The sequence below is a fragment of the Phyllobates terribilis genome, unplaced genomic scaffold, assembly GCF_046119375.1.
Source record: "Phyllobates terribilis strain yellow unplaced genomic scaffold, ASM4611937v1 Scaffold_1__5_contigs__length_1240528914, whole genome shotgun sequence".
In the NCBI taxonomy this organism is placed as follows: Eukaryota; Metazoa; Chordata; class Amphibia; order Anura; family Dendrobatidae; genus Phyllobates; species Phyllobates terribilis.
Genome location: NW_027362761.1, coordinates 1157703546 through 1157716963, shown reverse-complemented (window position 1 = coordinate 1157716963; position 13418 = coordinate 1157703546). Strand labels below are relative to the sequence as shown.

The following is a 13418-nucleotide window of genomic DNA, read 5'->3' as shown; positions in this document are numbered from 1 at the left end:
TCAAGATTAGTGTTTTCTAGTCACCGCACCTTCCCCAAAAAATACAATAAAAAGCTATCAAAACATAGTATGTGCTCCAAAAACGGTACCAATAAAAACATCAGCTCGCCACGGCAAAATAAAAAAAGAACCCTTCACACGGAAAAGTGAAAAAATGGCGGCACAAGTTAGTTATTTTTTTTACGAAGTTCCTAATATTTTTAAACCATTAAAATATATATTTTTAGGATCTATATCTATCTATATATATATATATATATATATATATATATATATATATATATATATATATATATGTGTATACATATACATATAATATATAGATATATATTTATGTATATAAACAACTTTGGTATTACCATAATCATACTGATTGGGAAAATCATGTTTCCAGGTAATTTATACCGCATGATGAACGTTGTCATAACAAAACCCAAAAAACAATGGTGGACTTGTGTTTTTTTTTCACCTCACTTGGATTTTTTTTCATGTTTTTCAGTACATCATATAGTAATATGAGTAAAACTACAACTAGTCCTGCAAAAAAAACAAACCCTCAAATGGCTACTTTGATGGAAAAGTTCTGTTTCTTGGGATAAGGGGAGGTAAAAATGAAGGCCCAAATGAAAAAGCGTTAAAGGGGTTGTCCAGGTCTTGGGGTTCAGGTCTATAGTCACTCTATATGACTGCAGACTTGTGAATCCTCCGCGTACAGTGCACGCTGTCAGGATTTGTCGGTGCTGGGAGCGGGCTGGCACGTGAGTGCAAGTAAGTGATTTGCATACATGTGGTCACGTGCCGACTAGTCGTGCACAGCCTCGCTCAATACAAGGCCGGGCACGTCTAGTCGAAATGTGGACGGTGAGTACCATCTGCTCCCAGCGAATCGTGACAGCGCACACTGTGCGAGCTGTGAGGGTTCACAAGTCTGCAGTCACACAGAGTGACTACAAACCAGAGCCCCACGTCTGGACAACCCCTTTAAGAGTGGGCGGTCTCAAAATGGCCAATTACAGGGCAATTGATGTTACACATTAATATAATATCACATTTTTAATTCAATATACAAACTACATCTTCCTATTTTAAAACCAACTTTATTAACACCTAATTCAGGAAAAAAACAAACAACAGGACAGAACCACGTGTTCCTACTTTCACCAATCACCGTCCTCTATATTTTCCGGTTGCTAGGGCGGCGATCAAACATAAGGATAGTAACCAGGCCGAGTTGCACTCTGGGAATAGTAGTTTTTCTCTTAGCAGAGAACCGTTTTAGAACTGCTGCGCTGTTAACATTAGGACTACAATACCCAGCAGTCATCGCGCTGCATTAGAAACCGCTGTTGAAACTACTATTGGACTGTTCTGAGCTCCTAAAGAAGCAGGGAATGTCGCAGAAGGTAAGTGACTGCTTTACTGAAGACTAGGCTGCATTCTCCACATCATCCACGGGCATCAGATGCAGGGCTCACCACAGTGGGGTCTACTTCTGGGAAAGCTGGGTGACAAACAGTATCACTCTTCCTTATTGCACTTGTCACTCAGCTTTCCTATTATTCCTACATCTGCATAAGAAGCAAATTAAGAATGTGTTGATTTGCATAGAAAAAACCCTCTTAAACTTGATGAGGCTGGTGTATTTCCTTTGGAAAAAATCCAGCTCACAATGGCTGTGTAGTCCTCTTTGGAAAGTTCTGCCCCATTCATATCCATATAGTCATCCAGTTCTTAGCCTTTATCATACCATGAAGATTATACAGGCCATTCAGAAATGGGATTTTTCAAAGTAAATACACCAGTCTCATCAGGTCTAAGATCTTTTTAATAAATTATGCAGATCACCTTCCAAAAGGATCATTTTTGGCAGGATAATGTCACTTATTTCCATAGCAGAGCAAAAAATAAAAAAATCCAATTTTATGAGCGGGTCTGCTAAAAAAATGGCGGAAAAAGCGCTAAGAAAACAATCAAAACACTGATCCTATTAATTTGTGCGGGAAAAATGACGTTCTGTCCGTATGTCCGGGCTTCCAAAAGGCGCCAAAGCGTTTAAAGAAGTGACATCCGGCGGCTCCACGCCGATCCTCAGATTCTTCAGGTGTTTTCTGCCGAGAAGTCACTCGATATTTCACAGATGAAGTCAATGGGAAGGATAAGATGGCGCCCGGGCGTCTTATTGAACATTCTGTCAGCGTTTTGGCTTCATTGTCTTCATCGTTTTGTAGAATTTTAAAAAACGTCTGGAAAATATCAGTAAAGAGAAGCTTCAATTTTTTATTTTTTTTTTTTAAATAACGACAGCGAAAATAAAACCCTGAAAAAGTGCTGAGGAAATGACTAAAAAACTCTAAAGAAAGGGGACAATTCCTGGAGCATCTTCTGCTTGAAAAAGGACCTGCGGAAAAAGACGCGGTGTGAATGTACCCTTAGGGTATGTGCACACGGTGCGTTTTTTATGCAGTAAATCCGTGCGGAATTGGCCCCAAAAACGCATTGGAAACCTTATCCCAGCATTTTCTATGAGATTTTGCAAGATCTGTACACATGATCAGGATTTTTCCTAACAGAATTTCATGTTCGGAAGCAGCATGTCCTTTCTTTGGGCGTTTTTGCTTGTCTTTTTCCTATACAATGCATTGGAAAAAACGCATGGCAAATCCGCAGGCAAAAACGCAAAAAACGCATTAAAAAAACGCTGCAGAAATTTCTGCAAAGCAAATCCTGATTGTGTGCACATACCCTAAGGCTATGATCTTTTGATGAGTTTTGTATGTTGCACTATTAGTGCTCCATTTCTGCACCTAGTATTTAGGTTACTTGTGTTTTCTTAGGGTGCAGACAGATGGCCGTATAACATGGACGAGGATTACATCGCAATGCTCGGACTGGCCGGCGGCTCTTCTGACCCGAGCGTGACAGCGTCATGTATTTCTATGCAGCTGTCACTCTCCGGTCAGTGATGCAAAAATATACAGCGTCAAAAACGCACCAAAAGCTCAGCGTGGGAACATAGCCTGAGGCTATGTTCACACATTGCATTTTTGCTTTTTTTTTTGCTGCTTTTTTTTATGCAAATGTTCAGCTGCATTTTACAGTACCAGCAAAAGCTATGAGATTTCAGAAATCTCCAGCACACCACACACATTGTTTTTTTTTTTTTTTTTTCTGACTGACTTGGAAAACTGCTGCGTTTTTGCAAAATGCAGCATGTCACTTCTTTCAGCATTTTTTCACCCATAGGAAGCAATAAATAAGTGCAAAATGCAGAAAAAAACGCAGGTATCAGGTTTTGCTGTGTTTTCGGTGCAGAAAACCTAAGGAAGTTGCATCATCTTTTTTTAGGGGGAACAAGGGACAAAAAAAAAAAAGTGCAGCAAAACCTGCTTTTTGTAAGCAGCTTCTTTCCTGCCAAGAGAGCAGGTTTTGCCTGCAGAAAAAACCTGCAGTAAAAATGCAACGTGTGAACATAGCCTTACTGGTACAAAATGTTGCAGTGCAGAAATAGACAAATTTCCTAAGCAGTAGAGTGGAAAATGTAGGATATGAGGACATGTTCCGTTCCGTCGCGTGAACTGATGCAGTCAGAAGGGGAGGAGCCCACTAATTCTTATGGGGGCCGCCTGGGTTCCATTAAAGGGGTTGTTATCACCTATGCACAGGATAGCATGCTGATCGCTGGGGTCTGACCTCTCGGACCCGCACTGATCGGCAGAAGAGGGATCTTTATGTCCCCGTTAGAATGGAGCATCAATGCCCATGTGCGACCGCCGCTCCATTTATTCCATATGGGGCTGCCAAGCCTTGTGTTCGGCTTTTTCGGCAGCCCCATAGAGCATGAGCGAAGCATCCAACTTGCTGCTCCATTTTGTAATAAAATTCCCCCCATCTAGGATAAATCTTCCCTGTTCTGCTGAATATTGCCGGTCCCAGCAGTCACATCCCCCTAAACAATCAGCAAGTTATCATCTACCCCATGGAAAGGTATTACTTGTTTTTGATGGGTCGTTCCCTTTAAATGTCAGGTTTTTTTTGGAACAGAAGAAAAAAAATTCTGCATGTTGTGCTTTTATTCCTTTCTAAAAAAACGGACACTAAGGCTATGTTCACACTTGGCGTTTTTTCAGCGTTTTTTTTCTGCAGCAAAACTTGATCTCTTGGCAGGAAAGAAGCTGCGTCAAAATCACAGGTTTTGGTGCGTTTTTCTGGATCCCTTCCACCACAGAAGCATGAACACAGGTCACCAATGCAAGACATATGTGAAACCATATTAACCAGAATTACAAATGTAACAGTGGGGGGAGGTGTATTGGTCAGTATGGCCACAAGCCCACTATCAGTATTTGGTCAGTATTCGTTCAGTATTTTTTCTCAGGAGTGGGTGATAAATGTAGAATTGGTGACTTGTTTCTATTATACCTTTTCTCTGATTGTTCCTCACCTGGTTTTGGCTCCCACTCCTGAGAAAAAATATTGACCAAATACTGATAGTGGGACCATGGCCAACTAGTTTACCTAAGACACTGGCAGTGCATTGAGTTTGTAGGACACCATTTACTTTCACACTATGGTCTGCCATTGGGTTGCTCAGGCATTGTTCAATTTCACACCTCCCTGGGCCACAGGTATTGTTCAATCTCACACCTTGCTCAGCCATTGTTTACACTATACACATCTCTAATTTAATTACACTGTACTAATCCAAACTGCCATCTCACGTGACAAAGACAAGATGGTAAAATGACAAAAATAAATGAGTTTCACATACTGCTCTCCTTTTTTTTTTTTTTTTTTTTTTTTTTACTAAAAAGGCACCAAAACCTGATAGCTATGTTCACTCTAGGCATTTTTTTCACCACTTATTACTTTCAATGGGTAAAAAGCTCTGAAAAAAATGCAGAAAAAAACGCTTAAAGACGTGACATGTTCTATTCTGCAAAATAACATGCAAAGCACAAAATACTGATCAAACAAAAACCAATGTCTGTGCAGGAGATTTCTGAAATCTCATCGACTTTGCTGGTACTGTAAAACGCAGCAGAAAATTTGCATTAATAAAAACACAAAAAAAATGTTGAAAAAACACCTAGTGTGAACATAACCTTACTGGTCTGTTTCATTTGTACAGTAGTCATTTGCATCATTGCCAGTTGTCTACAAATTCCTACACAGTCTGGAAAACTTCCCGATCACTGAGGGTCCGACCGCTCGGACCTCCACAGGTCCCGGGAACAAGGGCTCTTCACCCGATTGAAAAGAGCGGTGGTCGATCATGCGCTCTGTTGCTCAATTAATTCTTAATGGGAACGTCAGAGATAGCTGAGCACAGGAAGATTAGAGCGCTGATCGACCCACTCACAAGGGGCTCTCGCCATAGGTGGGAGTCCTAGTGGTCAGAGCCCCAGGGATCTGGACATTATTCACTATACCACGGTTAGGTGACGACTTCCAAACTTGGGAATACACCCTTAAAGAGAACTAGGTCAAAAGTGGGCAGTTTATTCCTGAGCATTTTTTTTTAATCTGCCATACTGTTACAGAGATATGGGCCTTTTTATTTAGTGCTCATTTTTATGGTCTTTTACTAAGGGGGTGTGGCCAACAGGTTAATTATGCAGAGCAAACTGAAGACACGCCCCCGAGGATCCTGTGAGCCGCGCCTCCTTGTAAAGGCCATAAAAATTAGCATTAAATAAAAAGGGCCATGTCTCTGGAACCGTATGACGGAATAAAAATAATAATAATCAGGGGAGTAGAGGGAATAAAATTAGATCAAAAACTGGTCCCATTTCACCTGGTAACAAGTCCGTTAAGGCTGGGGCGACATTGAGATCGTGGTGCCACGCTGCGATATTACACCTAATGATCCCCTACGGTGTTACATTGTGACCAGTGACGTACCACAACATAAAGTCCAAAATGTTTCCAAAAGTGTTTGATCTTCAGTTTCTGGTCGCATGCGACTCACCATATACTAAACCCTTTACCGACATATGGCGTACAGTTACGGTTATGTCATATGCCGCCTACCTTACTTTGACGCGGGCTCGCAAGCTGAGCCTGCATCTTTCCCGGCAAATGATGTCTGAATTATTCAGCCATCATCTGCCGCTAACAGCCGCGGATAGTTAATAAAAATATGCAAAAAATAAATAAATAAATAAAAAATATATATATATAAGTTCAAATCCCTCTCACCCTATTAAAAAAACCCACATATTTGGTATCGATGCCTTTCGTAAAAGCCCGATCTATTGAAATATAAAATAAATTAACCCAATCGGTGAACGGTGGAATGAGAAATTGAATCGAAACGGCAGAATTACTTTTTTTTGACAACATTGCAATAAAATGCAATTGATACATCGTATCTACCCCAAAATGGTAACAGTAAAAGCGTCAGCTCAGGGTGCAAAAAAATAAGCCCTCACACTGCCCCAGATCCCGCAAAAAATTACAAAATTACGGGTTTTGGACAAAGGCTTAACTAGAAAAAAAACTATATGTGTTTAGTATCTGACCTGGAGAATCAGATTGCAAGGTCAATTTTACATGTAGTGAAAATGGTGAATAAAAATAAAAAAAAAAGATTTTTTTTTTTTACTATTTCGGCGCACTTGGAATTTTTTTCCGCTTTCCAGGACTCACACAATAAAATGATGATTTCATTCAAAAGTACAACTCGTCCCACAACAAAAAAAACAAGCCCTAGTGCGGCATTGTGGAAGACGGGGAGGAAAAAAGAAAGCGCAAAAAGAGATGGGGGGCACCGAAATATCAGTGCCTTCTGTAGAGAACTCCTTACACGCTGGGAAGACGATACCCTGGCAGCTTAGAGCGGGACAGACAGCGTGTGGGCAGCACGTGGGCACAATGCCAGCAAGGGAGAGATCAGATGTCACGCTGGTTGTCTGATACAATAGAAAGACACAAAACCAAACAGAGACCCCACAATACCGGTATAAGCGGGGTCAGGAACGCAACGGGAAGTCAGCGGAAGAGGAATCATTAGATTGTGTGCACATCTATCGGGGTAAGAATTGCTAATGCAACTATATATATATCTCACTAAATTAGAATATCATCAAAAAGTTAATTTATTTCAGTTCTTCAACACAAAAAGTGAAACTCCTATATTATATAGAGTCATTACACACAGAGGGATCTATTATATAGAGTCATTACACACAGAGGGATCTATTATATAGAGTCATTACACACAGAGGGATCTATTATATAGAGTCATTACACAGAGGGATCTATTATATAGAGTAATTACACACAGAGGGATCTATTATATAGAGTCATTACACAAAGAGGGATCTATTATATAGAGTCATTACACACAGAGTGATCTATTATATGGAGTCATTACACACAGAGGGATCTATTATATACAGTCATTACACACAGAGGGATCTATTATATAGAGTCATTACACACAGAGGGATCTATTATATAGAGTCATTACACACAGAGGGATCTATTATATAGAGTCATTACACACAGAGGGATCTATTATATAGAGTCATTACACACAGAGTGATCTATTATATAGAGTCATTACACACAGAGGGATCTATTTCACGTGTTTATTTCTGTTAATGCAGATGATTATGGCTTACAGCCAATGAAAACACAAAAGTCATTATCTCAGTAAATTAGAATACTTTATAACACCAGCTTGAAAAATGTTTTTAAAATCTGAAATGTATGTTCAGTAAATGCATCAATACTTGGTCGGGGCTCTTTTCCACATTGATGCAGTAATCGATGCGGCAATGTGGCATGGAGGCGATCAGCCTGTGGCCCTGCTGAGGTGTTATGGAAGCCCAGGTGGCTTTGATAGCAGCCTTCAGCTCGTCTGCATTGTTGGGTCTGGGGTCTCTCATCTTCCTCTTGACAATACCCCATAGATTCTCTATAATAGATTCTCTATGGGGTTAAGGTCAGGCGAGTTTGCTGCCAATCAAGCACAGTGATACTGTTGTATATAAACCAGGTATTGGTACTTTTGGCAGTGTGGACAGGGGCCAAGTCCTGCTGGAGAATGACATTTCCATCTCCAAAAAGCTTGTCGGCAGAGGGAAGCACGAACTGCTCTAAAATGTCCTGGTAGACGGCTGCGCTGACTTTGGTCTTGATAAAACACAGTGGACCTACACCAGCAGATGACATGGCTCCCCAAACCATCGCTGATTGTGGAAACTTCACACTAGACCTCAAGCAGCTTGGATTGTGGCCTCTCCACTCTTCCTCCAGACTCTGGGACCTTGTGCAGTGTGTCAATGACTGCCTTCTGGACATCTGTCAAGTCAGCAGTCTTCCCCATGATTGTGGAGCCTACTGAAACAGACTAAGGGAACATTTTAAACGTTTAGGAAACCTTTGCAGGTGTTTTTTGTTAATTATTTTAATTTACTGAGATAATGACTTTTGTGTTTTCATTGGCTGTAAGCCATAATCATCAACATTAACAGAAATAAACACGTGAAATAGATCCCTCTGTGTGTAATGACTCTATATAATAGATCCCTCTGTGTGTAATGACTCTATATAATAGATCCCTCTGTGTGTAATGACTCTATATAATAGATCCCTCTGTGTGTAATGACTCTATATAATAGATCCCTCTGTGTGTAATGACTCTATATAATATAGGAGGTTCACTTTTTGTATTGAAGAACTGAAATAAATAAATTTTTTGATGATATTCTAATTTAGTGAGATGCACCTGTATATGGTGAAAGACAAATAATAATTCTGTAAAGGGAAAAAATCATTTGCTTTGTGTCATGTCATTTTCCAAGATCCGTAGTAACTTTTGTACTTTTTGGTTGATTGAGGTGTGAGAGAGTTTTTTTTTTTTTTTTTTTTTTTTTTGCGCCCATTGGCACCATTTTGGGCTAGATACGCTTTTTTTGATTTTTTTATCACTTTTTATTTTATCTTTTCTAAGAATTGCAGCAAACAAAAAGGAACAATTCTGTAGTTGTGAGATTTTTTTTTGGTGATAGTACAAGCTGAAATAATTTTTGATTTTAATAAATGGACACAAAGTTACGGATATGTTTATTATTTTTATTTGACTTATGACCTGGGAAAACTTTTTCTGTTGTTTAAACATTTATGCCATTATATGTATAATATAATATATATACAGTACAGACCAAAAGTTTGGACACACCTCTTTTAAAGATTTTTCTGTATTTTCATGACTATGAAAATTGTACATTCACACTGAAGGCATCAAAACTATGAATTAACACATGTGGAATTATATACTTAACAAAAAAGTGTGAAACAACTGAAAATATGTCTTATATTCTAGGTTCTTCAAAGTAGCCACCTTTTGCTTTGATGACTGCTTTGCACACTCTTGGCATTCTCTTGATGAGCTTCAAGAGGTAGTCACCGGAAATGGTCTTCCAACAATCTTGAAGGAGTTCCCAGAGATGCTTAGCACTTGTTGGCCCTTTTGCCTTCACTCTGCGGTCCAGCTCACCCCAAACCATCTCGATTGGGTTCAGGTCTGGTGACTGTGGAGGCCAGGTCATCTCGCGTAGCACCCCATCACTCTCCTTCTTGGTCAAATAGCCCTTACACAGCCTGGAGGTGTGTTTGGGGTCATTGTCCTGTTGAAAAATAAATGATGGTCCAACGCAAACCGGATGGAATAGCATGCCGCTGCAAGATGCTGTGGTAGCCATGCTGGTTCAGTATGCCTTCAATTTTGAATAAATCCCCAACCGTATCACCAGCAAAGCACCCCCACACCATCACACCTCCTCCTCCATGCTTCACGGTGGGAACCAGGCATGTAGAGTCCATCCGTTCACCTTTCCTGTGTCGCACAAAGACACGGTTGTTGGAACCAAAGATCTCAAATTTGGACTCATCAGACCAAAGCACAGATTTCCACTAGTCTAATGTCCATTCCTTGTGTTCTTTAGCCCAAACAAGTCTCTTCTGCTTGTTGCCTGTCCTTAGCAGTGGTTTCCTAGCAGCTATTTTACCATGAAGGCCTGCTGCACAAAGTCTCCTCTTAACAGTTGTTGTAGAGATGTGTCTGCTGCTAGAACTCTGTGTGGCATTGACCTGGTCTCTAATCTGAGCTGCTCTTAACCTGTGATTTCTGAGGCTGGTGACTCGGATAAACTTATCCTCAGAAGCAGAGGTGACTCTTGGTCTTCCTTTCCTGGGGCAGTCCTCATGTGAGCCAGTTTCTTTGTAGCGCTTGATGGTTTTTGCAACTGCACTTGGGGACACTTTCAAAGTTTGCCCAATTTTTCGAACTGACTGACCTTCATTTCTTAAAGTAATGATGGCCACTCGTTTTTATTTACTTAGCTGGTTTTTCCTTGCCATAATACAAATTCTAACAGTCTATTCAGTAGGACTATCAGCTGTGTATCCACCTGACTTCTGCACAACACAACTGATGGTCCCAACCCCATTTATAGGGCAAGAAATCCCACTTATTAAACCTGACAGGGCACACCTGTGAAGTGAAAACCATTTCCGGTGACTACCTCTTGAAGCTCATCAAGAGAATGCCAAGAGTGTGCGAAGCAGTCATCAAAGCAAAAGGTGGCTACTTTGAAGAACCTAGAATATAAGACATATTTTTAGTTGTTTCACACTTTTTTGTTAAGTATGTAATTCCACATGTGTTAATTCATAGTTTTGATGCCTTCAGTGTGAATGTACAATTTTCATAGTCATGAAAATACAGAAAAATCTTTAAATGAGAAGGTGTGTCCAAACTTTTGGTCTGTACTATATATATGTTACACACACACACACACACACACACACATTATAAACCTTTTCCTGCTCTCCCATTTTAGGTCAATTAGGATTACCATCATTTTAATATTTGCCAAATGCCAGAATAATGAGAGAGAGAATGTTTTAAGGCATTTTTATTACTTACTGCAAAGTCAAGTTTCCATACATTTCATTACTATTTAGTACCGTTGCCCTTAATGACTTGGGTCAAACGTTTGGGATATCCTTCCACAAGCTTCTCACAATATTTGGTCGGAATTTGGGCCCATTCCTCCTCACAAAACTGATGTAACTGATCCAGGTTTGTAGCTCGCTTTGCTCGCAGCCTTTTCAGCTTTGCCCAATTTTCAATAGGATTGAGATCAGGGCTCTGTGATGGCCACTTCAAAACATTTGACTTTGTTATCCTTAAGCCACTTTGTTACCATTTTGGCAGTTTGCTTCGGGTCATTGTCCATTTGGAAGACTAATTTCTGCCCAAGCTTTAACTTCCTGGCTGATGTTTTGAGATGTTGCTTCAGTATTGCCACATAATCTTCTTTTCTCATGATGCCATCTATTTTGTGAAGTACACCAGTCCCTCCTGCAGCAAAACAACCCCACAACATGATGCTGCCACCCCCATGTTTCACAGTTGGGATGGTGTTCTTAGGCTTCCAAGCTTCTCCCTTTCTCCTCCAAACGTAACGATGGTCTTTATGCCCAAAAAGTTCAATTTTTGTTTCATCAGACCACAGTAGATGTCTCCAAAAATTAAGGTCTGTGTTCCTGTGTGCATTTGCAAACATTAATCTGTCTTTTTTATGTTTCTTTTGGAGTAATGGCTTCTTCCTGGCAGAGTGGCCTTTCAGCCCATGTTGATACAGTACTCGTTTCATTGTGGATATTGACACAATCTTACCAGTTTCTGCCATCATCTTCACAAGGTCTTTTGCTTTTGTCCTTGGGTTGATATGCACATGTCGGACCAAAGCACGTTCATCTATTGGGACACAGAACCCGTCTCCTTCTTGAGCGGTATGATGGCTGGACATTCCCATCTTGTTTGTACTTGCGTATAATTGTTTGTACAGATGAACGAGGCTCCTTCAGGTATCTGGAAATTGTACCCAAGGATGAGCCAGACTTGTGCAAGTCCACAATTCTCTTCCTGATTTCTTTAGACTTTCCCATGATGCTACAAAAGAAGCAGTGTGTTTCAGGTGTGCATTAAAATACATCCACAGGTATGTCTCTAACTCAGATGTTGCCAAAAAACCTATCAGAAGTTTCCAAACACATGAAATCATTATATGGGCGGTCCAGAATTGTTTAAAGGCATAGTAATCTTAGTGTATGGAAACTTTTGACTTTGCAGTAAGTTATAAAAATGCCTTAAAACATTCTCTCTCTCTCTCACTATTCTGGCATTTGGCAAATATTGAAAATTCTGGTAATCCTAAATGATCTAAAACAGGAAAGGTTTATTCTTATTCCATGTTAGATATTGAGATAAACCTGCAGATGTGTCTTTTTATATAGTGTGTGGAGACTTCTGCTTTCAGCTGTACCTGTTAAATATAGTGGTGCGAATTTTAAAGTCTGCAGCTTGTCAGCACTTTTTGTGGATTTAGCGCGGATTTCACCCTTTCATATGAAAAGGAATCTCTATATTTTACATATTTGGATGCGTATTTTTTAGCAGTGCATCTGCAGCCTATGGCCGTGTGCACACGTTGAGTATTTGCAGCAGATTTTTCTGCACCAAAAACCAGAGTGTAACAAAAATAACCTGAGTAAAATAAGTGCCTTTTATACTTGTTATGTGCATGTCTTATATATTTTTCCCCATTTATTTGAATAGGTGAAAAACGCTGAAAGAATTGACGTGCTGCAGATTTGATGGTTTAAATCCGCGAGAAAAAAAATAAGCAGCGGGTGCATGAGATTTCACAAAGGCATTTTTTACCTTTGAAAAATACACTGGAAAAAAAGCAGCACGTGAACAAATCCTATATGCAGTAATATTCCCGCGGGTTTTCTTGTGGACTTGTTGCAGATTTCACTCTTTCCATTGTAAGGAGACTTATAGGCCTTGCAATGCTCCTTTTGGAAATTAAATATGCAAATTACAACTTCTAGTAGGTGGCACTAGAGTTCCTTTCTGAAGAGGCAATTTGCATATTTAATTTCCCAGAGGAGCATTTCATGGCCTATAAGTCTCCTTACACCAGTATGTCACTCTCCATAAGGAGAGATGTTACCCATCAGACTCCATTGTAATTGGTGAAATCCACTTGAATCTACACAAAAATATGACCTGCTGCAGATTTCAATATCCAAACCGCAGGTCAATTTCCTTTCAGAAATTCCCAGCAATGTGTAGATGAGGTTTGTTGTGATTTCTTCTACGTACAGTATATTACGCTCCCATTATTCTTTATATTCACAGACACTTCCCTGTACGTTTGCAGGGTCTGGATAGTCACTACCTGAACATATGACAGCCTGAGCTATTTCACAAGGCGGAGGAAATGATGAAATGTCTTCATGGGTTCAACACGGTCACTTCATTGCAATTTGCTATGTGGTCACACGGGTCCATCTGCACCGCCAATTATTGCAGGTGTGGCGCCATTACTCACTTG

At 40.1% G+C, this 13418-nt stretch overlaps 1 protein-coding gene across 3 annotated transcripts in view; it reads left to right on the top strand.

Moving 5' to 3' along the window:
- The first annotated feature begins 1282 nt into the window (after nucleotides 1-1282).
- The window catches only part of LOC141162547 (cilia- and flagella-associated protein 99-like), a 93357-nt gene continuing 81221 nt past the window's right edge, over nucleotides 1283-13418 (top strand). Inside the window, exons 1-2 of one of the 3 annotated variants that reach the window (XM_073648762.1) lie at nucleotides 1287-1403; nucleotides 13223-13396. In XM_073648762.1, the coding sequence (XP_073504863.1) occupies nucleotides 13313-13396 (84 nt within the window). In that variant the 5' untranslated portion in view covers nucleotides 1287-1403; nucleotides 13223-13312. Of the gene's footprint in view, nucleotides 1404-13222; nucleotides 13397-13418 lie in introns of all 3 variants that reach the window. The other 2 variants (XM_073648780.1, XM_073648771.1) reach the window with 2 other exon arrangements.